Source organism: Cherax quadricarinatus, chromosome 27 (assembly GCF_038502225.1).
Source record: "Cherax quadricarinatus isolate ZL_2023a chromosome 27, ASM3850222v1, whole genome shotgun sequence".
Taxonomy (NCBI): domain Eukaryota; kingdom Metazoa; phylum Arthropoda; class Malacostraca; order Decapoda; family Parastacidae; genus Cherax; species Cherax quadricarinatus.
In genome coordinates, this window is record NC_091318.1 from 18,806,585 (window position 1) to 18,832,903 (window position 26,319).

General features: G+C 38.1%; 1 protein-coding gene across 5 annotated transcripts in view; it reads left to right on the forward strand.

Moving 5' to 3' along the window:
• The window catches only part of Not10 (CCR4-NOT transcription complex subunit 10), a 188,746-nt gene that overhangs the window by 42,937 nt on the left and 119,490 nt on the right, over window positions 1–26,319 (forward strand). For all 5 annotated transcript variants that reach the window (XR_011392481.1, XM_070089062.1, XM_053780045.2 and 2 more), the window contains 6 exons: window positions 2,530–2,636; window positions 12,433–12,581; window positions 15,566–15,768; window positions 18,796–18,908; window positions 19,281–19,420; window positions 22,112–22,298. Coding sequence is in view for 4 of the 5 variants with exons in the window: in XM_070089062.1 (XP_069945163.1) it covers window positions 2,530–2,636; window positions 12,433–12,581; window positions 15,566–15,768; window positions 18,796–18,908; window positions 19,281–19,420; window positions 22,112–22,298 (899 nt within the window). In the remaining variant the exon portion in view is untranslated. The remainder of the gene's footprint in view (window positions 1–2,529; window positions 2,637–12,432; window positions 12,582–15,565; window positions 15,769–18,795; window positions 18,909–19,280; window positions 19,421–22,111; window positions 22,299–26,319) is intronic.

Consider the following 26,319-nt stretch of genomic DNA (forward strand, 5'->3'; position numbering starts at 1 on the left):
GAATGAACTGCGTTGAGCGAGTTTTTTAGCGCTAGCCGAGGCAAAATTTTTGCGTTAAAATGTATCGCTAGGCGGATTTAACATTATGCGATGCTTTCGTTAGGCGAGGTTCCACTGTATAGGCCGAAGCGCGTGGCACCCCAGGTGCCTGGGGAATTTTTTTTTTTTTTCAAAAAAAATTTGCTTTCTTTTACACTTTTTCCGTAACCTACGAGTGTTTATTACAATTAACCATTGTAAATCTCCGTTTTTCTCTCATAGTGATGAGAGAATGGGTTTTTCACCTTCATGGGATATATCCCTAGATTTTTTTCGCATCTTGGCCATCATATTATGCTATATATTATTTTTTCTGGTGTACTTTTTATGTTTCTATGCTATTATTATATTGCCTCATGTCATATTAGATCAATTGTGATAGGTAAATAAGCCTTATAATTGATATTAGCGTGGGTATGGAATATTTTGTTCGCTGGTGGTGTTGGCCATCTTGGGCACTATTCCCAGGGGAGGTTCCCAATTGGTTCCTTGACCATATTAGCTCTGCCATGATCTCACATAGTGAATTTGTATTATATTAGACAAAAAGATATAAGAAAACGATAAAAATAACACAAGGGGGGGGGGCAATGCCGCGTCAGTGCTTGTTATGCAAGGCGCTGTCACCATGCTTGTTATAAATGACTATAATTCCTTTTAGAAACATCGTTATATAAGGATGATAATTATACCAGAGTGTAGCCAGAAAGTTCAGCTATTTTTTGGTAACGACTCAATTTTCGTATTTTTTTTCTATTTTTTTTTTTTTACTCCGCATGGTGAAGGGTTACGACCCCTTTGAACTGCCTTCTGGAATGAATAAAGGTCACATACCAAGGTTCCACTGTATTTGTTCAAGTGGTGTAATTGTTTTGATTTCTTTTAATTGGATTGGCAAGTGTTCAAGAAAATGTTTGTGCTGTTTATTATAGGAGGGACCCGCTTTACACACTTCGCTATTACAGAAGTTTTCGGTTACACCCATTCTTCATTTATTCAGACTTCCTATAATAAATATATTCACCACTCACTATAAGCCAAGGACTAAAATATTTTAAGGTAAGTTATGCGTGTAGTGTATATGCATTTTTTAGACCTAGCTCAATTGCTCACTTAATATATGATAGAATAAACTTGTTATCAGGCTTGTATATGCATTGGAAAGTGAAAAGGGGCTGTTCCACTTTACAGTGATTTTTGCTTTATAGCAGTAGCCCAGAACCTAACTTGATGTATAAGTGGGGTCTGCCTGTATCTTTTCATAGTTGTTTTTTTGTCAGTGGACCTCAGTGCCTTTATTTAACCATAAGTTGTTTACTCTTTTCTTTGTAATTTATTGGTCTTGAACAATGTGAATTATAGAGATTAGATACTTTATTCAACATGTTAACATATTTTCTAGGTAGGAGGTTGATAGACAGCAACTGCCCAGGGAGGTACTACCATCCTACCAGTTCCGTGTAAAATGAAAGCCTGTAATTGTTTTACATGATGGTAGGATTGCTGGTATCTTTTTTTTTTATATTTTTGTATTTTTTATGTTTTGTACAGTACAATGCATTGAGGTATCTGTGGAGACAAGAAAATGTAATCCATAGAAGCAAAGAAGGGAATGTAAGAGAGTATAGTGATACCAACACTTTTATGTAGGTGTGAAGCATGAGTTGTAAATGCTACAGTGAAGAGGAGGCTGGAGGTGGTGAAGATGTCGTATCTAAGGGCAACGTGTGGTGTAAATATTATGCAGAGGATTTGTAGTGTGGAAATTTGGAGGAGGAGGTGTGGAGTTACAAAAAGTATTACATTTTCAGAGGGCTGAGGAGGGGCTTTTGAGATGGTTTGGTCAGTTAGAAAGGATGGAGCAAAATAGGATGACTTGGGGGGTGTATAAATATGTAGTGGAGGGGAGGAGGGGTAGGTGTTGTCCTAGGAAATGATGGGGGAGGGAGTAAAAGAGGGACATAGACATGCAACAGGCTTATGTGAGAGTGTTATAGGAGTGAATGGAGAGGAATGGTTTTTGGGACCTGACAAGCTGTTGGAGTGTGAGCAGAGTAATATTTTGTGAAGGGTTTCAGGGAAACTGGTTAGCCAGATCTGAGTCCTGGAAATGGGAAGTACAATGCCTGCACTCTAAAGGAGGGGTTTAGGATATTGGCTGTTTGGAGTGACATCTACACTGTCATATCTAGGCACCTCTGCAAAGACAATGATTATGTGTGAATGATGGTGAAAGTATTTATTTTTTTTGAGTCACCTTGCCTCGGTGGGAGATGGCCGACGTGTTGCAAAGAAAAAACTACATTAATCAAAATGTTATGACCATGGCTTATATAATCCATGGTCATTTGTAAAGACATAATTTGCTTCAGTAGTATATATGTTTTAAATTTAGTTAAAAATATTCTCCATTTACCCTTGGTACCATTTTACCCAAATTTCTAATAGATTAACCAAATACTGAATAATTTAAATTTTGTTATTTTGCAGAATGTAACTCTCATTAGTCTGAAGAGTCAGTTAGAATATCTTCGGGGTAATTTTCGCAAGGCAATTAAAGTGCTCAATCAGTGTGCAGCAATACCACCACCTAGCCTGTAAGTATGCCTTTTAGGTAATCTTTCATTTGTAAAAAAAAAAAAAAAAAAATATGCCCAGACCAGTTCTATAATGTACATGACACTGCTTATACACAGATTTTTTATTGATTACAAACTGGTAATCTGTAAACTGTAAATCTATTATTGAGACATTGGTGAAGAGCTCTTGATCCAAGGTATTGGGACTGTTATGCCATTCCCCATGTGCTATGTGACCTTTACTGGTTTTAGTGCTTCACTGTTATTATAATACAGTGGACCCCCGTTTAACGATATTTTTTCATTCCAGAAGTACGTTCAGGTGCCAGTACTGACCGAATTTGTTCCCATAAGGAATATTGTGAAGTAGATTAGTCCATTTCAGACCCCCAAACATACACGTACAAACGCACTTACATAAATACACTTACATAATTGGTCGCATTGGGAGGTGATCGTTAAGCGGGGGTCCACTGTATTAATAAAGAATAAAAAAGCATAATACTGTGACTGGAACAGTACACAAACATCCTGCAAATAAGATTTTTTTTTTTTAACAATTTGGTTGTTTCCCACCAAGGCAGGGTGACACAAAAAGAAAGAAAAAAACTTTCATCATTCAACACTTTCACCATAACTCATACATAATCACTGTCTTTGCAGAGGCACTCAGATACGACAGCTTAGACGTCAGTCCAAATTGCCAATATCCTAAACCCCTCCTTTAAAGTGCAGGCATTGTACTTTCCATTTCCAGGACTGAGGTCTGGCTAACCGGTTACTCTGAATCGTTTCACAAAATGTTGCCCTTCTCAAACTCCAACAGCTCGTCAGGTTCCAAAAACCATTCATCTCCATTCACTCGTATCTAACGTGCTTACCTACACTTGCTGGAAGTCCAAGCCCCTTGCCCACAAAACCTCTCTTTATCCCCTCCCTCCAACCTTTTTGGGGACAACCCCTACCCCACCTTGCTTCCCAAATAGATTTATATGTTCTCAAAGTCATTCTACTTTGTTCCATTTTCTTTAAATGACCAAACCACCTCAACAGCCTAACTAATACTTTTAGTAACTCCACACCTTCTCCTAATTTCCACACTACGAATTCTCTGTATAACATTTACACCACACATTGCCCTTAGACACGACATCTCCACTGCCTCTAGCCACCTCTTCGCTGCAGCATTTACAACCTATACTTCACACCCATAAAAGAGTGTTGGTACCACTATACTCTTGTACATTCCCTTCTTTGCATCCATGGATAACATTCTTTGTCTCCATTGATGCCTCAGTGCACCACTCACCTTTTTTCCCTTCATCAATTCTACGGTTTACTTCATCCTTCATAAATCCATCCACTGACAAGTCAACTCCCAAATATCTGAAAACATTCACTTCTTCCATACTCCCTCCCTCCATTGTGATATCCAGTTTTTCTTATGTAAATCATTGATACACTCATGACCTTACTCTTTTATCTATATTCACTTTCAACTTTCTACCTTTACAAACCTTCCCAAACTTGTCCACTAACCTTTACAACTTTTCTTTAGAATCCTCCAAAAGCATAGTATCATCAGCAAAAAGTAACTGTGTCAACTCCCATTTTGTATTTGGTTCCCCATAATTTAATCCCACCCCTCTCACCAACACCCTAGCATTTACTTCTTTTACAATCCCATCTAAAAATATGTTAAACAACCATGGTGACATTACACATCCCTGTCTAAGACCTACTTTTACTGAGAAGTAATCTCCCTCTCTCCTACACACCACCTAACCTGAGCCTCAATATCCTCATAAAAGCTCTTTACACCTTTAGTAACTTAATACCTATTCCATACACTTGCAACATCTGCCACATTGCTCCCCTATCCATTCTATCATATGACTTTTCTAAATCCATAAATGCAAAGAAAACTTCCCTACCTTTATCTACATACTGTTCACATATATGCTTCATTGTAAACACCTGATCTGCACATCCACTACCCATTCTAAGGCCTCCTTGCTCATCTGTAATCCTGCTCTCTCTCTCTCTTACCTCTAATTCTTTCAGTAATAACACTTTAACTGGTATACTCAGTAAACTTCTTTTTTGTTCTTTCAACAAACTGGCTGTATCTCACCGAAACAGGGTGGCTCAAAGAGAAAAACAAAAGTTTCTCTTTTTTAACTTTAGTAATGTATACAGGAGAAGGAGTTACTAGCCCATGCTCCCCGCATTTTAATCAACTCTTAAGAGATGCATGGGTTACGGAGGAAGAATTCTGTTCCACTTCCCCATGGAGACTCGGTAAACTTCTTCCCCTATTATTTTTACAGTATCTTTTGTCCCCCTTCCTCTTAAAGAAAGGAATTGTACATGCTCTCTGCCAATCACTAGGTACCTTCCCCTCTTTCATATATTTATTAAACAAAAATGCCAACTACTCCAACACTATATCCCCTCCTGCTTTTAACATTTCTGTCATGATCCCATCAGTTGCAGCTACTTTACCCCCTTTCATTCTATGTAATGCCTCGCGCATCTCCCCCACACTCACATCCTGCTCTTCACTTCTAAAAGATGTTATACCTCCTTGGCCAGTGCATGAAATTGCTGCCTCCCTTCATCAACATTTAAAAGTTCCTCAAAATATTCCCACTATCTACCCAATACCTCCAGCTCCCCATCTACTAACTCCCCTACTCTGTTTTTAACTAACAAATCCATTCGTTCCCTAGGCTTTCTTAACTTGGTGATCTCACTCAAATTTTTTTTCTTATTCTCAACAAAATTTCTTGATGGTGCCTCTTCCATTCTCATTTGCTCTCCTTTTGCTCTCTCTCCCCACTCTCTTCACCTTTCTTTTACTCTCCATATACTCTGCTTTTATATCACTTGTGCTTCATAAAAGCCTCTCATAAGCTACCTTTTTCTCTTGTACTGCACCCTTTACCTCATCATTTCACCAATCACTCCTCTTTCCTCCTGAACCCTCCCTCCTATAGCCACACATTCTAATACTGCATTTTTAAAGCTATTCCATTCCTCATCAACTTCCCCCAACCCCCTTGCCCTCCCCCACTACCCATACTTGCACTAGCCCACCTTTCTGCCAAAAGTTGCTTGTATCTCGCCCTAACTTCCTCCTCCCTGAGTTTATAAATTTTCACCTTTCTCTTACTGTTACCATTTTCATTTTGTCCCATCTACCTCTTATTCTAACTGTAGCTACAACTAGATAATGATCCGATATATCTTTTGCCCCCTCTATAAACATGTACATCCTGAAGCCTACCCATCAACCTTTTATCCACCAATACATTATCTAAGATGTGTTGTGTGAATATTGTGTGAATATTCAGTAACTAGTATGTATTGTCATTGTAAATCTTCTCTTTTGTATATGAACATGTTTGTTTATAAAGATACAAGATAAAGGTAAAGATTTATTTCTTTGTAAAGGTTATGATGTGTAATTACAATTTTGGTTTGATAAGTACAAAGAAAGCCACTATCATGCCAGGGCATTTTGGGCAGACTAATCCTAATACATAGAAACTACTTAAAACTAGGCAGATAATAGTACATAGTAACTACTTAAAACTAGACAAGATAGTAGAGGTTAACTGTATTACAATTTTATTTAATCTTAATAGGTAGTAGGTTGCTAGACAGCAACCATTCGGGGAGGTAGTACCATCCTACCAAGTGAGTGTAAAAAAGAAGCCTGTACGTATTTCTTTTACATGATGGTAGGATTGCTGGTGTCTCTCTTCTGTCTCATAAAAATGCAAGATTTAAGGTATATCTTGGTACTTCTTTTTACACTTGGGTCACACTACACATACACGTACACGTTTATGTATACACAGTTATCTGAGTTTTCTTTGATTTTATCTTAATAGTTTTTGTTCTTATTGCTTTTCCTTTCATATCCATGGGGAAGTGAAATAAGAATCTTTCCTCCATAAGCCATGCCCGTTGTAAAAGTCAATGAATTTGAATTTAAAATGCCGGGACCAATGGGCTAGTAACCCCTTTTCCCATATATCTTACTAAAAAGAAAAAGAAGAAAACCGTCAAAGTGGGATGTTTGAATGTCTGTGGATGTTGTATGAATGATAAGAAAGAGATGATTGTGGATGTTATGAATGAGAAGAAGGTGGATGTCCTGGCTTTAACCCTTTGAGGGTCGACAGGCCCTCTCCGAGACTCGTTCTCAGGGTCGGCCAAATTTAAAAAAAAAAAAAATTTTTTTTTCTTATGAAAAGATAGAGAATCTTTTCCCGATCATAATGACACCAAAATTATGAAATTTGATGGAAAATTTACAGAATTATGCTCTCGCAAAGTTAGCGGTCTCGGCGATGTTTACGCATCGGCGGTTTTGCCCACTTCGAGCCCCATTTTCAGCCAATTCCACTGCACTAGTCATCAAAAAACATGAATATTTCGCTAGAACTCCATTTTTTCTATCGAATGAGTGCAAGAAACCACCCATTTACCAATTTAAACTATCCAGTACAGTGGTCAGAATTTAGCAATTTTGCCAATTTCACACAAATTTCAAAAGATGCCAATTTCCGAATAGGTTCCAGAATAAACAAGAAAGACATTCCTGGCACTAAAATGACATTTTCTTTGTTCATTAGTCACGTCTCAAGGCCCCTTTTACATTCTTTTGCTTTCCACTTTGAATTTTTATTCTCACAAAAAATAGAAGATTTACTGTTATGCAGACTACTGCATTAGTGTAAAAAATGGTATAAATAATATTGGTGCACTTGCAAAAGAATATTAGACTCACCAGTTGACGTGTATTGGACGCTTGGCATGATTTGTTTACTTTTGAACTTTGGTAAAAATCGAACATTTCTGCTACTTTGAGCTCAATTTCAAGGTACTTTTCATTGTAAAACCAGTCAAAATCATCTCAATTTCAGTAATATGTCTTCCATTCTATAAAATGAGACCAAGAAAACTAGAATACAGCAATAAATACCATATGAAAATACAGTGCAAAGTCGCTGTTTTATTCCAAAAAAACGGTTAAAGTTTTTTTTTCTCATTATGCACTGTGTGCTGCAGGATTTTTTTTATACTGTACACACTGACTACATAGACCCATTCTTTCATATGTAGGCCTACCAGCTTTCTCCCACTAGATTTGAGGGTGCTAGAATTTAGGCGTACTAGTACGTCAAAAACCCTGGGTCGTAAGCCGTACTAGTATGGCCGAAATCCTCGAAGGGTTAAGTGAAACAAAGCTGAAGGGGGTGGGAGACTTTCAGTGGGGAGAAATTAATGGGATTAGGTCAGGAGTTTCTAATAGTTAGAGCTAAAGGAATAGTAGCAATAATGTTGAAGGATAAGTTATGGCAGGAAAATAGGGAATATAAATGCATAAATTCAAGGATTACATGGAGTAAAATAAGGATTGGATGTGAAAAGTGGGTTTTAGTAAGTGTTTATGCACCTGGAGAAGAGAGAAGTATGGAGTACAGAGAGGGATTTTGGGAAATATTGAGTGAGTTTGGGGAGTTTTGAACCAAGTGAGAGAGTTCTTGTGGTTGGGGATGTCAATACTAAAGTAGGTAAAAATGTTGTTGAGGGAGTAGTAGGTAAATTTGGGGTACCAGGGATAGATGAAAATGGGGAGCCTTTAATTGAGCCATGTGTAGAAAGAGGTTTGGTAATAAGTAATACATATTTTATGAAAATGAGGATAAATAAGTATACAAGATATGATAGAGCATGGAATGAAAGTAGTTTGTTAGATTATGTATTGGTGGATAAAAGGTTGATGGGTAGGCTTTAGGATGTACATGTTATAGAGGGGCAACAGATGTATCAGATCATTATTTAGTTATAGCTACAGTTAGAGTAAGAAGTAGATGAGACAAAAGGAAAATGGCAACAACAAGTAAGTTAGAGGTGAAAGTGTATAAACTAAGGGAGAAGGAAGTTAGGGTGAAATACGTATAATCAACTATTGACAGAATGGTGGGCTAGTGCAAGAATGAGTAGTGGGGGGGGGTGAAGATGTTTGGAATAGTTTTAAAAATGCAGTATTAGAATGTGGGACTGAAGTTTGTGGCTATAGGAGGGTAGGTGCAGGAGGAAATAGGAGTGATTGGTGGAATGATGAAGTAAAGGGTGTGGTAAAAGAGAAAAAGTTAGCTTATGAAAGGTTTTTACAAAGCAGAAGTGTTATAAGAAGAGTAGAGTATACAGAGAGTAAAAGAAAGGTGAAGAGAGTGGTGAGAGAGTGCAAAAGGAGAGCAGATGATAGAGTGGGAGAGGCACTGTCAAAAAATTTTAATGAAAATAAGAAAAAAATTTGGAGCGAGTTAACCCTTTCAGGGTTTCGGATGTATTAGTACGGCTTACGTACCAGGGTTTTTGACGTACTAGTATGCCTAAATTCTAGCGCCCTCAAATCTAGTGAGAGAAAGCTAGTAGGCCTACATATGAAAGAATGGGTCTATGTGGTCAGTGTGTGCAGTATAAAAAAAATCCTGCAGCACACAGTGTGTAATGAGAAAAAAAGAACTTTGACCGTGTTTTTGGATTAAAAACAGCAACTTTGCACTGTATTTTCGTATGGTATTTATTGTTGTATTCTAGTTTTCCTGGTCTCATTTTATAGAATGGAAGACGTATTACAGAAATTGTGATGATTTTGACTGGTTTTACAAAGAAAAGTACCTTGAAATTGAGCTCAAAGTAGCAGAAATGTTCGATTTTTACCAAAGTTCAAAAGTAAACAAATCATGCTAAGCATCCAATACACGTCAACTGGTGAGTCTAATATTCTTTCACAAGTGCACTGATATTATTTATACCATTTCTACACTAATGCAGTAGTATGCATAACAGTAAATCTTCTATTTTTTGTGAGAGTGGAAAGCAAAAAATGTAAGAGGGGCATGGGGACGTGACTAATGAACAGAGGAAATGTTATTTTAGTGCCAGGAATGTCTTGTTTAATCTGGACCCTGTTTGGAAATTGGCATCTTTTGAAATTTGTGTGAAATTGGCAAAATTGCTAAATTCTGACCACTGTATTGGATAGTTGAAATTGGTAAATGGGTGGTTTCTTGTACTCATTTGATAGAAAAAATTGAGTTCTAGCGAAATGGATTTGATTTTTGTCGACTAGTACACTGGAATTGGCTGAAAATAGGGCTCAAAGTGGGCAAAGTCGCTGATGCGATTTTGCCCACTTTGAGCCCACATTGTCGAGACCGCTTACTTCGCGAGAGCATGATTCCTTAAGTTTTCCATCAAATTAAATACTTTTGGTGTCATTATGATCGGGAAATGATTCTCTTTTCATAAGAAAAAGCAATTTTTTTTTTTAAATTTGGGAGACCCTGAGAACAAGCCTGGGAGAGGGCCTGCAGACCCTGAAAGGGTTAAGCAAGTTAAGAAAGCCTAGGGAACAAGTGGATTTGTAAGTTAAAAACAGAGTAGGAGAGATAGTAGATGGGGAGATGGAGGTATTGGATAGATGGCGAGAATACTTTGAGGAACTTCTAAATGTCAACGAAGAAAGGGAGGCGGTAATTTCATGCACTGGCCAGGGAGGTATACCATCTTTTAGGAGTGAAGAAGAGCAGGATGTAAGTGTGGGGGAGGTGAGTGAGGCATTACGTAGAATGAAAGGGGGTAAAGCAGCTGGAACTGACAGGACCATGACAGAAATGTTAAAAGCAGGGGAGGATATAATGTTGGAGTGGTTGGTATTTTTTTTTAATAAATGTATGAAAGAGGGGAAGGTACTTAGGGATTGGCAGAGAGCATGTATAGTCCCTTTATATAAAGGGAAGGGGGACAAAAGAGATTGTAAAAATTATAGAGGAATTAGTTTACTGAGTATACCAGGAAAAGTGTACAGTAGGGTGATTATTGAAAGAATTAGAGGTAAGACAGAATGTAGGATTGTGGATGAGCAAGGAGATTTTAAAGTGGGTAGGGGATGTGTAGATCAGGTGTTTACATTGAAGCATATATGTGAACAGTATCTAGATAACGGTAGGGAAGTTTTTATTGCATTTATGGATTTAGAAAAGGCATATGATAGTGGATAGGGTAGCAATGTGGCAGACGTTGGAAGTATATGGAATAGGTGGTAAGTTACTAAATGCTGTAAAGAGTTTTTATGAGAACAGTGAGGCTCAGGTTAGGGTGTGTAGAAGAGAGGGAGACTACTTCCCAGTAAAAGTAGGTCTTAGACAAGGATGTGTAATGTCACCATGGTTGTTTAATATATTTATAGATGGGGTTGTAAAAGAAGTAAATGCTAGGGTGTTCGGGAGAGGGGTGGGATTAAATTATGGGGAATCGATTACAAAATGGGAAGTGAGTTACTTTTTGCTGATGATACTGTGCTTATGAGTGATTCTAAAGGAAAATTGCAGAGGTTAGTGGACGAATTTAGGAGTGTGTGTAAAGGTAGAAAGTTGTAAGTGAACATAGAAAAGAGTAAGGTATCAAATGATTTAGATAAAAAAAAATTGGATATCAAATTGGGGAGGAGGAGTATGGAAGAAGTGAATGTTTTCAGATATTTGGAAGTTGACGTATCAGTGGATGGATTTATGAAGGATGAGGTTAATCATAGAATTGATGAGGGAAAAAAGGCAAGTGGTGCGTTGAGGTATATGTGGAGACAAAGAACGTTATCTATGGAGGCAAAGAAGGGAATGTATGAAAGTATAGTGGTACCAACACTCTTATATGGGTGTGAAGCTTGGGTTGTAAATGCTACAGCGAGGAGGCAGTTGGATTCAGTGGAGATGTCCTATCTAAGGGTTGTATGTGGTGTAAATATTATGCAGAAAATTCGGAGTGTGGAAATTAGGAGAAAGTGTGGAGTTAATAAAAGTATTAGTCAGAAGGCTGATGAGGGGTTGTTGAGGTGGTTTGGTCATTTAGAGAGAATGGATCAAAGTAGAATGACATGGAGAGCGTATAAATCTGTAGGGGAAGGAAGGCTGGGTCGGGGTCGTCCTCAAAAGGGTTGGAGGGAGGGGGTAAAGGAGGTTGTGTGGGCGAGGGGCTTGGGTTTCCAGCAAGCGTGCGTGAGCGTGTTAGATAGGAGTGAATAGAGACGAATGGTATTTGGGACCTGACGTGCTGTTGGAGTGTGAGCAGGGTAATATTTAGTAAAGGGATTCAGGGAAACCGGTTATTTTATATAGCCGGACTTGAGTCCTGGAAATGGGAAGTACAATGCCTGCATTTTAAAGGAGGTGTTTTGGGATATTGGCAGTTTGGAGGGATGTGTTGTGTATCTTTATACGTATGTACGTACTTCTAAACTGCTGTATTCTGAGCACCTCTGCAAAAAGTGATTATGTGTGAGTGAGGTGCAAGTGTTGAATGATGATGAAAGTATTTTGTTTTTGGGGATTTTTTCTTTCTTTTTGGGTCACCCTGCCTCGGTGGGAGACAGCCGACTTGCTAAAAAAAAAAAATACTATTTCTCTCCATGGGGAAGTGGAACAGAATTCTTCCTCTTTAAGCCATGCATGTCATAAGAGGTGACTAAAATGCCAGGAGCAAGGGGCTAGTAACCCCTTTCCTGTTTACATTACTGAAGTTAAAAAGGAAAGCTTTTGTTTTTCTTTATGGGCCGCCCTACTTCGGTGGGATACAGCCAGTTTGTTGAAAGAAGAAGAGAAGAAATACTATTTTCTTTCTATTATTTTCTGTTGAATTAGTGTAATGAGTGTTTATTAAGCATATCATAATATGGCAAACTTATATGAAGATAATATTCTACCTGTAATTTTGTTTCTTGTCCCTTTTCTAGAACTTATGGTCCTAGTTTAGGTGTGATGTATTACAACAACTTAGGTGTAATACATCTTGGTCTGGGCAAGCCCACTGTAGCCTGCCTGTACCTGCAGAAGGCACTTCAAGAAACACAAGTGGCTGAAGACCCAAGCTCAACACAATCAGGTACTGCATCATATGTGCATACAAAATTAATAGCATCAATTATAACAAAAAGATTAGGTGATGAAAGATTGAATATCAGATTGGAGGGAGAGAGTATGGAGGAGGTGAACGTATTCAGATATTTGGGAGTGGACGTGTCAGCGGATGGGTCTATGAAAGATGAGGTGAATCATAGAATTGATGAGGGAAAAAGAGTGAGTGGTGCACTTAGGAGTCTGTGGAGACAGAGAACTTTGTCCTTGGAGGCAAAGAGGGGAATGTATGAGAGTATAGTTTTACCAACGCTCTTATATGGGTGTGAAGCATGGGTGATGAATGTTGCAGCGAGGAGAAGGCTGGAGGCAGTGGAGATGTCATGTCTGAGGGCAATGTGTGGTGTGAATATAATGCAGAGAATTCGTAGTTTGGAAGTTAGGAGGAGGTGCGGGATTACCAAAACTGTTGTCCAGAGGGCTGAGGAAGGGTTGTTGAGGTGGTTCGGACATGTAGAGAGAATGGAGCGAAACAGAATAACTTCAAGAGTGTATCAGTCTGTAGTGGAAGGAAGGCGGGGTAGGGGTCGGCCTAGAAAGGGTTGGAGGGAGGGGGTAAAGGAGGTTTTGTGTGCGAGGGGCTTGGACTTCCAGCAGGCATGCGTGAGCGTGTTTGATAGGAGTGAATGGAGACAAATGGTTTTTAATACTTGACGTGCTGTTGGAGTGTGAGCAAAGTAACATTTATGAAGGGATTCAGGGAAACCGGCAGGCCGGACTTGAGTCCTGGAGATGGGAAGTACAGTGCCTGCACTCTGAAGGAGGGGTGTTAATGTTGCAGTTTAAAAACTGTAGTGTAAAGCACCCTTCTGGCAAGACAGTGATGGAGTGAATGATGGTGAAAGTTTTTCTTTTTCGGGCCACCCTGCCTTGGTGGGAATCGGCCAATGTGATAATAAATAAATAATAATAATTATTACAATAGTGTTAACAACAGAGTAATTACTGTTGTGTATAAAAGAATCTCAGTACAGTTTAATAGACTAATAGAAGCAGTATTGTTCATTGTACAGGAATGTTTGTATTCTTTATGTATTAGCTCTTAACCCTTAAACGGTCCAAACGTATATACATGTTCTCTCGCATAGCACCCCAGATTTTTTGAGAAAAAAAAAATTGTTTTTTTTTTTAATAGGAAAAAAGAGCATATGGTACCCAGGTGTCCCCAGTTTTTTCATATGGCGCACAGTGAGTGCGCACACCCATTCTCTTATGTTTAGGTGACTCAGGCTTATCGTGCCAATGTTGAATGAATGACAAAGGAAACGTATACATGTATATAAGTTTGGGGCGCTATGCGAGAGAACGTATATATACGTTTGAACCGTTTAAGGGTTAAGAGTGAATGTAACTGACCTGAGATATACTCCGTGTTAGTGAGTGAACTTGTTAACAGCAGAGAAAAATTCTCCCTATTAATAATGAATAATGGTGTGTAGTTAAGCTTAAATAATGGAAATTTAGGATAATTGTAGCATGTTGGATGTAGAATGAATAGAGATTTATTTGAAATATTAATATTAGCCATTAATATAGCCCATTTTGTATTGCAGTTCTATATTTTCTCCAAATATGATGGCAACATATACAGCCTTTCCTCAGCGACGTACTCATTTACCAATGCCTCAGACTTACAACAGGCTCTCTGACCTGTATGCATTCCTAAATAATGTATAGTACAGCTGATGTCCTCTGTTCTATTTATTGCAATATACAGTACAATACTTTATAAACATTTAAAAATATACCAGAAATGTTATAAATGGTGCAAAGGTGACATTAAAACAATATCAAAAATGGTTAACACAAACCCACTACCATTATAGTATGCTCCTCACTTAGTGACAGATTTGTTTACCAACGTGGTCTTAGGAGCGGAACTCCATTGTTAAGTGAGGAGTGGCTATATATATATTCTCAACACGTCGACCATCTCTCACTGAGGCAAGAATAGCTTCAGTTAAAATATATCATGTTGGCTTTATGAAGAGATGATGTACAGTTGACTTTTGATTAACAAGATAGGTATGTTCCTGAAAATGGCATATACTAATAAGAAATTGTGTAAAATGAGCTGAAGAATGTGGTAAAAGTAGTCACATTTCTTGATGGTGATGGTGACTGCATGGGTGGCATTGTCAGTGGCTCAGTGTGAGTTGTGTGTGTGTGGTGGTGGGGATGCTATGTGACTGGGTGAGTGAGTGTGTAGTTGGCGGTGTAGGTGTTAATGAGGGTGATGGGTGGCTACATGACTGTGTGATCATCTTACTAGGGTGTGTAGGTCATTAAGGCATTAATAAGGTGTGTGCATGAGGCTCTAGGCTTGGGACTTTGGGCTTGAAGATGTGTGGGAGTTTTGTGGGGTGAATGGTTTGGGTGGAGGCCATGTGGACTTTGGAGAAATGGTGTAGATGTAGGCATGTGGCTGTGGGGGGGAAATGGTATGGGCAGGTTATGTGGGTATTGGGATAGTGTTGAAGGTGTTTGACTGGGTAAGTTGTGTGGGTGAAGGTTATTGGATATGCAGTAAGAAATGGTTGGAGGTGAGTGATATGACAGAGGTGTGTAGCTGAGGCATGGTATTAGACACAAACAAGTGGACCACTGAGGCAAAAGAGGTTGTGTACCTTAAGTAGGCCTCCCAATAAGACATTAGATTCTTCTGTACCCTCACAATGAAACTTAAGGGAAAGAACCTGACACGTGTGACATTTTCTCCTACACATACTCTGCTGTGTAAACTATTTTGGTGTTTTCACTGAAAGTATACAGCAATTTTACAACAGAGTTACTGCAGAAGTGTTAACAGATTGTATGCTAACCAATGGTTTTCTGTACTGTATAGTATTTAGATAAATATTGAAGAGGTACTATTTTCACAAGTTCATATACTTTAATATTTAGACCAGAATCATGCTTTTTAAAGTACTGATGAATCTCTCCCCAAAACAGGTGATACGTTATCTAGTCGTCCCCTCTATCAGCTCAGCAGCAATGTTCAGCCAGAACTTTATTACAATCTTGGAGTAACTCTTCTACATATGAACAAACCTGACAAAGCTTTTGATTTTCTGCTTGAAGTTCTACAAGTGTATTCCATGAACCCACGTCTCTGGCTCAGGCTTGCAGAGTGCTGTATAGCTGTTCACAAATCTGTAAGTAGCTTCTGTAAAACATTCACAACAGTTTACTCTTGCTTCAGGAGTTATTTTATTTCACATTGCAAATTCTATTGTCAAAACTTTATATAATAAAAATTCATTTAGTTTCTAATTATTTTACAGTGGAGGTACCCTGTTAGCAGTTCCTAATTAGGGAGGAGCTCCCCCTTAGAAGGCATAAGTAATTTTCATTGTGGGGGACAAACCCAGAGCAAAAAATAAAGAATGGCCTTAGCATGTGTTTACATGTCTTTATTTGGATTTTCAGTGGAGAAAGATCTAGCTCATTGCAGATACAGTGGAACATCTACTTACAAGTTTAATCCTTTCTGTGACGTTGCTCGCATCTCGATTTGCTCGTTTGTTGAGTCAGTTTTCCTCATTTAAATTAATTGAAATGGAATTAATCCATTCCAGTGGAATTCCAGGCACGACAGAATACTACTTCAATATTTCCCTAATATCAACTCTACGGCTTATTTATCTATCAAATGTCATCTAATATGACATAATAAACAATATAAATAACAGAAACCTGATATATACTCTAGAATGAATAAAATATGTCATTACGTATGTGACTACGTAGTGGTGCCAACAGCATATGAGAGTTTGGAGACAGGACAAAATACTCCTTCAATATTTTGCAAATATCAGCTCTACAGCTGATTTATCTGTAAAAATTCATCTAATATGACATAATAAACAATATATATAACATGGAAACCTGATGTATACTCTAGAATGAATAAAGTATGTCATTATGTGACAGGTGGAGGCAGCCATAACCGCTTCCACATTGTTGTGGTATTCACTGCCATCTAGTGACAGCCTTTCGAAGCCATTTATTATTATAATTGTTATTATAGTACATTAATATTATACTTGGATTATTATTATATGTAGTATTATTATGTATACTATTATTATTATACATATCATTATTATTTATTAGTATGTACATAGTCTTATAATAATTTATATTATGTATACATGTATTATATAATTATTGTATTATACGTATTCTTCTTATTATTCTTATTTATTAGTATGTATGTATTCTAGTAATAATACTCTTGCTTACCATTAGGAATTTTTATTCACACAAAAAATAAAAGATTTACTGTAATGCAGACTACTGCATTATTGTAATAATTGTATAAATAATGTCAACCCATTCATGACTGCATATTGGAATGGCCAGTTGGACAGGTATAGGATGGTGACGTCATTTATTTACTCTTGAACATCGCCAAAGAATCGAAATTTCTGCTAATTTTAACTCAATTTCAAGGTACTTTCTGTCGTGAAACCAATCAAAATCATATCTATTTCTGTAATATATCTTCCATTCTGTCAAATGAGACCAAGAAAAGGAGAATACAACCATAAAAACCATACAAAAATATACTGCTAAGGGGTGGCTAAAGGCTGAGAAGTGAACTCTGTTATTTATGGTCCAATTTCTTTCCATCATACATTGCTTAAGTTTCAATAAGATATTACAACAAACAACTGAGATCCAATTCCCTAGATCAAGAGCAAGAGCCCCTCAGCAACGTCAAGGAACCTTCCCTGAAGCCCTCTCGCATCTTGAAATTTCGCTTGCATCTGGAAGCAAAAAATCGACTGAGCAACTGCTCGTATCTTGAACTCGCATGTTGGGGTACTCATAAGTAGAGGTTCCACTGTAGTTCAGATTGTTGTAAGGGTTAACTTCATTAATTGAGATGTGAAATTCCATTAAAAGTGACTAAATTTAGGTAAACCTCACTAAAACACCAAGAGCACCTATGTTGTTCTTGGTGCAACTGTGTTGCTCTTTGTGTTTTAGTGACATTCATTGAATAAAGATATTGCAGGATGGGTTGGCAGTCTGTCACTTCTTGTCTGTTGGATGAAAGAAGATAGAAATTTAAAAACAGTGATGAAGAGAAAGAGATAAGGAAGGAAAATTGCAAAAGAAAAATAATTTGTTTATTAAAGAGCCTTGCAAGCATATTGTATTGTAAGTCATCATATTTTAGTTTTTTTTTCATTTTAACACTTCAGCCATTTCCCTCCAAGGCAGGGTGACCAAAAAAAAAAAAAAACAAAAAAAAACAAAAAAAAAAAAACTTCCATCATTTGACATTTCACCATCATTCATACATAATCACTGCCTTTGCAGAGGCACTCAGATACAACAGTTTAGATGTCACTCCAAACAGCCAATGTCCCAAACCCCTCCTTTAAAGTGTAGACATTATACTTCAGACTTCCAGGACTCAAGTCTGGCTAGCCAGTTTCCCTGAATCCCTTCACAAAATATTACCCTGTTCATGCTTCAATAGCTTCAGGTCCCCCAAAAAATTAGTCTCCATTCACTCTTGTCTAATATACTTGTGCATGCTCACTGGAAGTCCAAGCCCCTTGCCCACAAAACTTCCCTTACCCCCTCCCTCCAACCTTTCCTAGGATGACACCTACCCCGCCTTCCTTCCCCTACATATTTAAAAGCTCTCCAAGTCATTCTACTTTGTTCTATTCTCTCTAAATGACCAAACCACCTCAACATTCCCTCTTCAGCCCTCTGACTAATACTTTTAGTAACTCTACACCTCCTCCTTATTTCCACACTACGAATTCTCTGCATAATATTAATACCACACATTGCCCTTAGACATGACATCACCATAACCTCCAGCCTCCTTGCTGCAGCATTTACAACCCATGCTTTACACCCATACAAGAGTGTTGGTACCACTATACTCTGGTACATTCCCTTCTTTGTCTCCATGGATAACATTTTTTGTCTCTACAGATACCTCAGAGTACCACTCGCTTTTTTTCCTTGATCAGTTCTGTGGTTAACCTCATCCTTCATAAACCCATCTGCTGACAGGTCAACTCCCAAATATCTGAACACATTCACCTATTCAATACTCCCTCCCTCCAAATGTGATATCCAATTTTTCTTTATCTAAATCATTTGATACCCTCATCACCTTACTCTTATCTATGTTCTTTCAACTTTCATAGGGTCTTGGTGAAGATATTGCTTCCAAGAAGTCCATAGTGCAGGGTACAGTAGGCGTTGGCATTCACAGGAAGATATGCCTCGCTACATGCGTTAGCGACCACAACAAAAAACAGTAAGCTTTGGATTAAGTTTTGTTTATTGAATTAAAACATAATTTTAAATTGCTTTTTTTTTTCTTTATCTATTGTCATTGGCTTGGTTTCATGATCTTGTTTCTTGTTGTGTAATCATCTGTTGGTCCTAGTCTAAAAGATGAAATAAACTTAGGCAGTCTCCATTCTCCTTAGTGTCCATCATGGGCTTGCATGTATTTGTCTAACCTACTTGTAAATTGATTAAAGAAAATCTCTTCAATTTCAATAATTGGCATGAGAATTGTGTAAATGTTGTAAACACTGAATGTACAGTGTGTATATGCTAGTGACTGAACATATTAAGCAAGATTACGTTACACCCATATTTTTTTTTTAATCAACCTTTACAGCTATGATCCACAGTCAGAATCTGATGCTGCATTTCCTGAGCCCACGCTAGAGTTTGCCAGGCTGTGTCTTCGAAATGCTCTTACTCTTTTACCAGAAAATGTGTCCACTGCATCTCTCACAGATGAGCAAGAAGCTTCAGGTATTAAGCAGAGGTGATCTGTAGTGAGATTTTTATTTGAGGGTACGGTTCCCAACTTAGGGCATAATGCTTTCCCAAAAATTGTTTGTAAGATGAGTGTATGGAATCTGGAACCTATCGGAGATAAGTTCCCAAGCAATAATATTTCATTTTTAATTTCATTTATATTTAATTGAGAATATTTAACAAATTTTTTGCATTCAGTACTGTTCCTGTTTACTTGCAAAAGAAAAATGATCACATGTTGGCAACACTTGCATTAATGCACATTGCAGCATTTATGTTTTCCAGTTTATTTATATCAATGATTTTTTTAATGTCTACCACACTGTTTCTTGTGATATTAAGTGTATTTCAAGGTGTTTAATTACTGTGCTCAAAACATGGGAAAAGCATAGTATGCCATAGCTGAAATTACATTATTCACAATAAATTTGTTCAAATAATTGTTTTTCTTGTTTCTATTGATTTTATCCTCTAACACCATGTATGTACAAAGAAACTTAGATATTACAATTGTTTCAAGGTGTGTTTCTCTTCAAAACATGGAAATAAGTGGATGTACAATGTTTGACTTTTTTTTGGGGGTTATTCTAGGATAAAAGTGCATAGTGTGCTTCTAAACTCAATTTTGCTGTTAGTACAGTGGAACCCCAAATTTCAGCCGTAATCCATTCCAGAAGATCAGCCGAAATCTGAAAAGGCCGAGAACTGAAGTAATATTTCCCATAAGAATTACTGTAAATGCAATTAATCCATTCCAGATACCCAAAAATATTAACAAAAAAATTTAATTTTTTTAAAGATTAACTATAGTTTTACATGCACAAAACAATGAGAACTAAATAAAATGACTAATGAAATGGATAAATGAACATATAACATCACATTTACCTTTATTGAAGATTCTTGTTGGCCTATAGAAGACAGGGAGGAGGAGAGAGGGAGAACTGATTATTGTTTGGAAGGGGAATCCCCTTCCATAAGGACTTCAGGTATCAAGTCCCTTTCCAAGGTTACTTCCCTTCTTTGTCTTTTAAGCTGGCCCTAGTGCCAGTAAAAGTCACTGCACCCCTGTCGCACAAAAAAAATTGTCCAGAGAGGTCTGTTTCTGGTGTCTCTAAGATTTGCCTGAAACAGGACAAGGTTTTGTCACTGAACATGTTGCAGATATGGCTTGTTTCAGCTTGGTCAGGGTGATATTTCTCCACAAAACTTTGCACCTCCCTCTACTTTGCACAAATGTCCTTAATTGCTGAAGAAGGCACCGTCTTCCCTCTCTCCCCCTCCTCCTCTGAATCAATTTCCTCAGCTGTGGTCTGTTGCTGTTGCAGATGAAGGTCTTGCAGCTCTTCAGTGGTTAGCTCTTGTGCCCATGGTGGCTTATTTTGCAGTTGCACTCAATAAACAACCACAAAAAAAATGGATTATAACAAAATGTTTGGATGAATGCACAGTGTGTTGCTCACTCACCGAGAGACACAGCCAGACTGACTCACGTATGCGGTATGGTGGGCGGACGCGTCTAATACAGCCGATTTCCGAGTTGCCGGCTGAAATCCAGGATAGAATTTCGGACAAAAAAGTGGCTGAAATCCGATTTGGCCGATATCTGCGCCGGCCAATATCTAGGGATCCACTGTATAATGAAACTAATAAATTTGGAGCAAATAAGGCATCCTCCTTCCAGTCCTTCACCCTGTTTGACAGCAGGGAAGCTGGTGGTGGCACAACAGGTCATGGTGTTTACATGTGCTGTTGAGGCACTGCTACCCATGATGCAACATGTGGACCTGCCTGGTCCACAATGTTTTTCCCAGGCATGAGTTGGTGGTAGTAGACACACAGTTAAAGCAATGGCAGGTAGCACATCTGAAGGCACAAAAGTTGTGTGTACTGGTACGTCATGTACAGTATAAGGGTTGAAATCTATTTCATGCAGTGATAAACTCGTATGATCAGAAATAATAAATGAACCTCAAAGTGGGCAAAATTGTTGAGTAAAGTTCTCCCCAGCCTCCAAATTTGTGCCTGCATAATTCCATAAATATTGCATAAAATTCTGGTGTCTTTACCTTTAGAAAGAGATTCCCTACCATTTTAGACGATAAAATTATATTTTAATTTAAAAAGAAAATGCCAACACAGACTGGGTGATGTTGACAGTCTAAGAATTCAGTAGATTGACACCTGCAAACTTCTTGATATAGTATTTGCCATTAGAACTGTCATCTGTTTTTGGAACTTCTTTTAGTGAAAATGATCATTACACTTCCAATATTTTCTTGCAAAGTTTTTACCTCTACATCTTTGCAAGGATGTGTGTGTGGGGATATTTTGCATTGTCAACATTCGATGTTACTTGATAAGAAGCTACATGCAATATTTTTCTAAGCCATTGTTTTATTAACTGAAGCCATAAAAAACAAGAAATTTTACATGCTCAATTTATACGCGATTCTTCATATTCTTTTTCGGGATTATTTCAGTTGATTTTTTTTCATTCACAAAGTTTCTTATCAAATGTAAGGTTTACCTGATGAACAGATAATGAATAAATATTGGGTAGTCAGAGCTTGCACTTAATAGGATTTTTTTCTTTTATTTATCTACTGTAATATTTGTATCAGTGTACAACATTTCTTTGTGAACCTTTTATACTTTATTAGTTAATTGAAATTTTCTTGGCAGGTGTGATGCCTGAGCTCTATCCTGCAGGGCCCTCTTCTCCCTTGAGAGGGACAGAGGTGGTGAGTCTGAGAGTGTCTGCACTAGCATGTAGTGCATATGTCAGTCTCTGCCTCTCAGACTACTCCACAGCACTGAGACATGCAGAAACACTACTAGTAGCTCACCCAAAAATACCTGGAGTTTACAAGTAAGTTTTTAATCTCAGTTTTTTTAAGTCTAGTGAGTGCTGCTATTTTTTCATTGCACAATTGATTTTTCTACTTTCTATTGTTGACCTGTATATTTTTATAAATCTCTTATCCTTTTAAAGTTTTACTTCTCATTTTATGGAAATAGTAATTTTTTTTTTTTTAACTGATGTGAGTAACTCAGTTGTCCTAGTTTTTTTTTTTAACATGCTGGTCGTCTCCCACCCAGGCAGATATTTAAAGTGTTCTTATAACAGTAATTAAAATATCTGTATTCATTTTACAATAAATTCTCATAGGGTGTGTAAAGGTAGAAAGTTGAAAGTGACCATAGATAAGAGTAAGGTGATGAGGGTATCAAATGATATAGATAAAGAAAAATTGGGTATCACATTGGAGAGAGGGAGTATGGAAGAACTGAATGCTTTCAGATATTTGAGAGTTGACTTCTCAGTGGATGGGTTTATAAAGGATGAGGTTAACCATAGAATTGATGAAAGAAAAAAGGTGAGTGGTGCGTTGAGGTATCTGTGGAGACAAAAAAGTTATCCATTGAGGCAAAGAAGGGAATGTACAAAAGTATAGTGGTACCAACACTCTTATATGGGTGTGAAGCTTGGGTTGTGAATGCTGCAACGAGGAGGCGGTGGAGATGTCCTGTCTAAGGGCAATGTGTGGCGTAAATATTATGCAGAGAATTCGAAGTGTGGAGTTACTAAAAGTATTAGTCAGAGGGCTGAAGAGGAGTTGTTGAGGTGGTTTGGTCATTTAGAGAATGGATCGAAGTAGAATGACTTGGAGAGCATATAAATCTGTAGGGGAAGGAAGGCAGGGTAGGGGTGGTCCTCGAAAAGGTTGGAGGGAGGGGGTAAAGGAGGTTTTGTAGACAAGGGGCTTGGACTTCCAGCAAGCATATGTGAGCGTGTTAGATAGGAATGAATGGAGAAGAATGGTTTTTGGGACCTGATGAGCTGTTGGAATGTGAGCAGGGTAATATTTAGTGAAGGGATTCAGGGAAACCAGTTATTTTTAAATAGCTGGACTTGAGTACTGGAAATGGGAAGTACAATGCCTGCACTTTAAAGGAAGGGTTTGGAATATTGGCAGTTTGGAGGGGTATGTTATATATGCTTCTAAACTGTTGTATCTGGGTGCCTCTGCAAAGACAGTGATTATGTGTGAGTGAGGTGAAAGTGCTGAATGATGATCAAAGTGTTTTCTTTTTTGGGGATTTTCTTTCTTTTTGGGTCACACTGCCTCGGTGGGAGACAGCCAACTTGATAAAAAAAAAAAATAACCTAATGCAGATGTTGAATTATAAATATTTAATAGATGTATAACCTATTGTATAGTTAGTGCAAACTATGTTTTGTACGCTTAGTGTTAAGTAATCAGCAGTGTATTAAGCTTAGACTGCCGATAATGCCAAGGCATGATAGTGGCTCTCTTTGCAGTACAAATCATTGTAAACCCTCACTGTAAACTACCTATGAATTTTTTTTTTTTTTTTTTCTTCAACAAGTCAGCCGTCTCCCACCGAGGCAGGGTGACCCAAAAAAGAAAGAAAATCCCCAAAAAGAAAATACTTTCATCATCATTCAACACTTTCACCACACTCACACATTATCACTGTTTTTGCAGAGGTGCTCAGAATACAACAGTTTAGAAGCGTACACATATAAAGATACACAACATATCCCTCCAAACTGCCAATATCCCAAACCCCTCCTTTAAAGTGCAGGCATTGTACTTCCCATTTCCAGGACTCAAGTCCGACTATATGAAAATAACCGGTTTCCCTGAATCCCTTCACTAAATATTACCCTGCTCGCACTCCAACAGATCATCAGGTCCCAAGTACCATTCGTCTCCATTCACTCCTATCACGCTCACGCACGCTTGCTGGAAGTCCAAGCCCCTTGCCTACAAAACCTCCTTTACCCCCTCTCTCCAACCCTTTCGAGGACGACCCCTACCCCGCCTTCCTTCCCCTATAGATTTATACGCTTTCCATGTCATTCTACTTTGATCCATTCTCTCTAAATGACCAAACCACCTCAACAACCCCTCTTCTGCCCTCTGACTAATACTTTTATTAACTCCACACCTTTTCCTAATTTCCACACTCCGAAATTTTCTGCATAATATTTACACCACACATTGCCCTTAAACAGGACATCTCCACTGCCTCCAACCGTCTCCTCGCTGCTGCATTTACCACCCAAGCTTCACACCTATATAAGAGTGTTGGTACTACTATACTTTCATACATTCCCTTCTTTGCCTCCATAGATAACGTTTTTTGACTCCACATATACCTCAACGCACCACTCACCTTTTTTCCCTCATCAATTCTATGATTAACCTCATCCTTCATAAATCCATCCGCCGACACGTCAACTCCCAAGTATCTGAAAACATTCACTTCTTCCATACTCCTCCTCCCCAATTTGATATCCAATTTTTCTTTATCAAAATCATTTGATACCCTCATCACCTTACTCTTTTCTATGTTCACTTTCAACTTTCTACCTTTACACACATTCCCAAACTCATCCACTAATCTTTGCAATTTTTCTTTAGAATCTCCCTTAAGCACAGTATCATCAGCAAAAAGTAACTGTGTCAATTCCCATTTTGAATTTGATTCCCCAAAATTTAATCCCACCCCTCTCCCAAACACCCTAGCATTTACTTCCTTTACCCCCATCTATAAATATATTAAACAACCATGGTGACATTACACATCCCTGTCTAAGACCTACTTTTACCGGGAAGTAGTCTCCCTCTCTTCTACACACTCTAACCTGAGCCTCACTATCCTCATAAAAACTCTTTACAGCATTTAATAACTTACCATCTATTCCATATACTTACAACATCTGCCACATTGCTTCTCTATCCACTCTATCATATGCCTTTTCTAAATCCATAAATGCAATAAAAACTTCCCTACCTTTATCTAAATACTGTTCACATATATGCTTCAATGTAAACACTTAATCTACACACCCCCTACCCACTGTGAAACCTCCTTGCTCATCCGCAATCCTACATTCCGTCTTACCTCTAATTCTTTCAATTATAACCCTACTGTACACTTTTCCTGGTATACTCAGTAAACTTATTCCTCTATAATTTTTACAATCTCTTTTGTCCCCTTTCCCTTTATATAAAGGGACTATACATGCTCTCTGCCAATCCCTAGGTACCTTCCCCTCTTTCATACATTTATTAAACAAAAGTACCAACCAGTCCAACACTATATCCCCCCTTGGTTTTACCATTTCTGTCATGATCCCATCAGTTCCAGCTGCTTTACCCCCTTTCATTCTACGTAATGCCTCACGTACCTCCCCCACACTTACATTCTGCTCTTCTTCACTCCTAAAAGATGGTATACCTCCCTGACCAGTGCATGAAATTACTGCCTCTTTCTTCCTTAACATTTAAAAGTTCCTCAAAATATTCTCGCCATCTACCTAATACCTCCATCTTCCCATCTACTAACTCCCCTACTCTGTTTTTAACTGACAAATCCATACTTTCCCTAGGCTTTCTTAACTTGTTTAACTCACTCCAAAATTTTTTCTTATTTTCATTAAAATTTCTTGACAGTGCCTCTCCCACTCTATCATCTGCTCTCCTTTTGCACTCTCTCACCACTCTCTTCACCTTTCTTTCACTCTCCATATACTCTGCTCTTCTTATAACACTTCTGCTTTGTAAAAACCTCTCATAAGCTACCTTTTTCTCTTTTATCACACCCTTTACTTCATCATTCCACCAATCACTCCTCTTTCCTCCTGCCCCCACCCTCCTATAACCACAAACTTCTGCCCCACATTCTAATACTGCATTTTTAAAACTATTCCAACCCTCTTCAACCCCCCCACTACTCATCTTTGCACTAGCCCACCTTTCTGCCAATAGTCGCTTATATCTCACCCGAACTTCCTCCTCCCTTAGTTTATACACTTTCACCTCCCTCTTACTTGTTGTTGCCACCTTCCTCTTTTC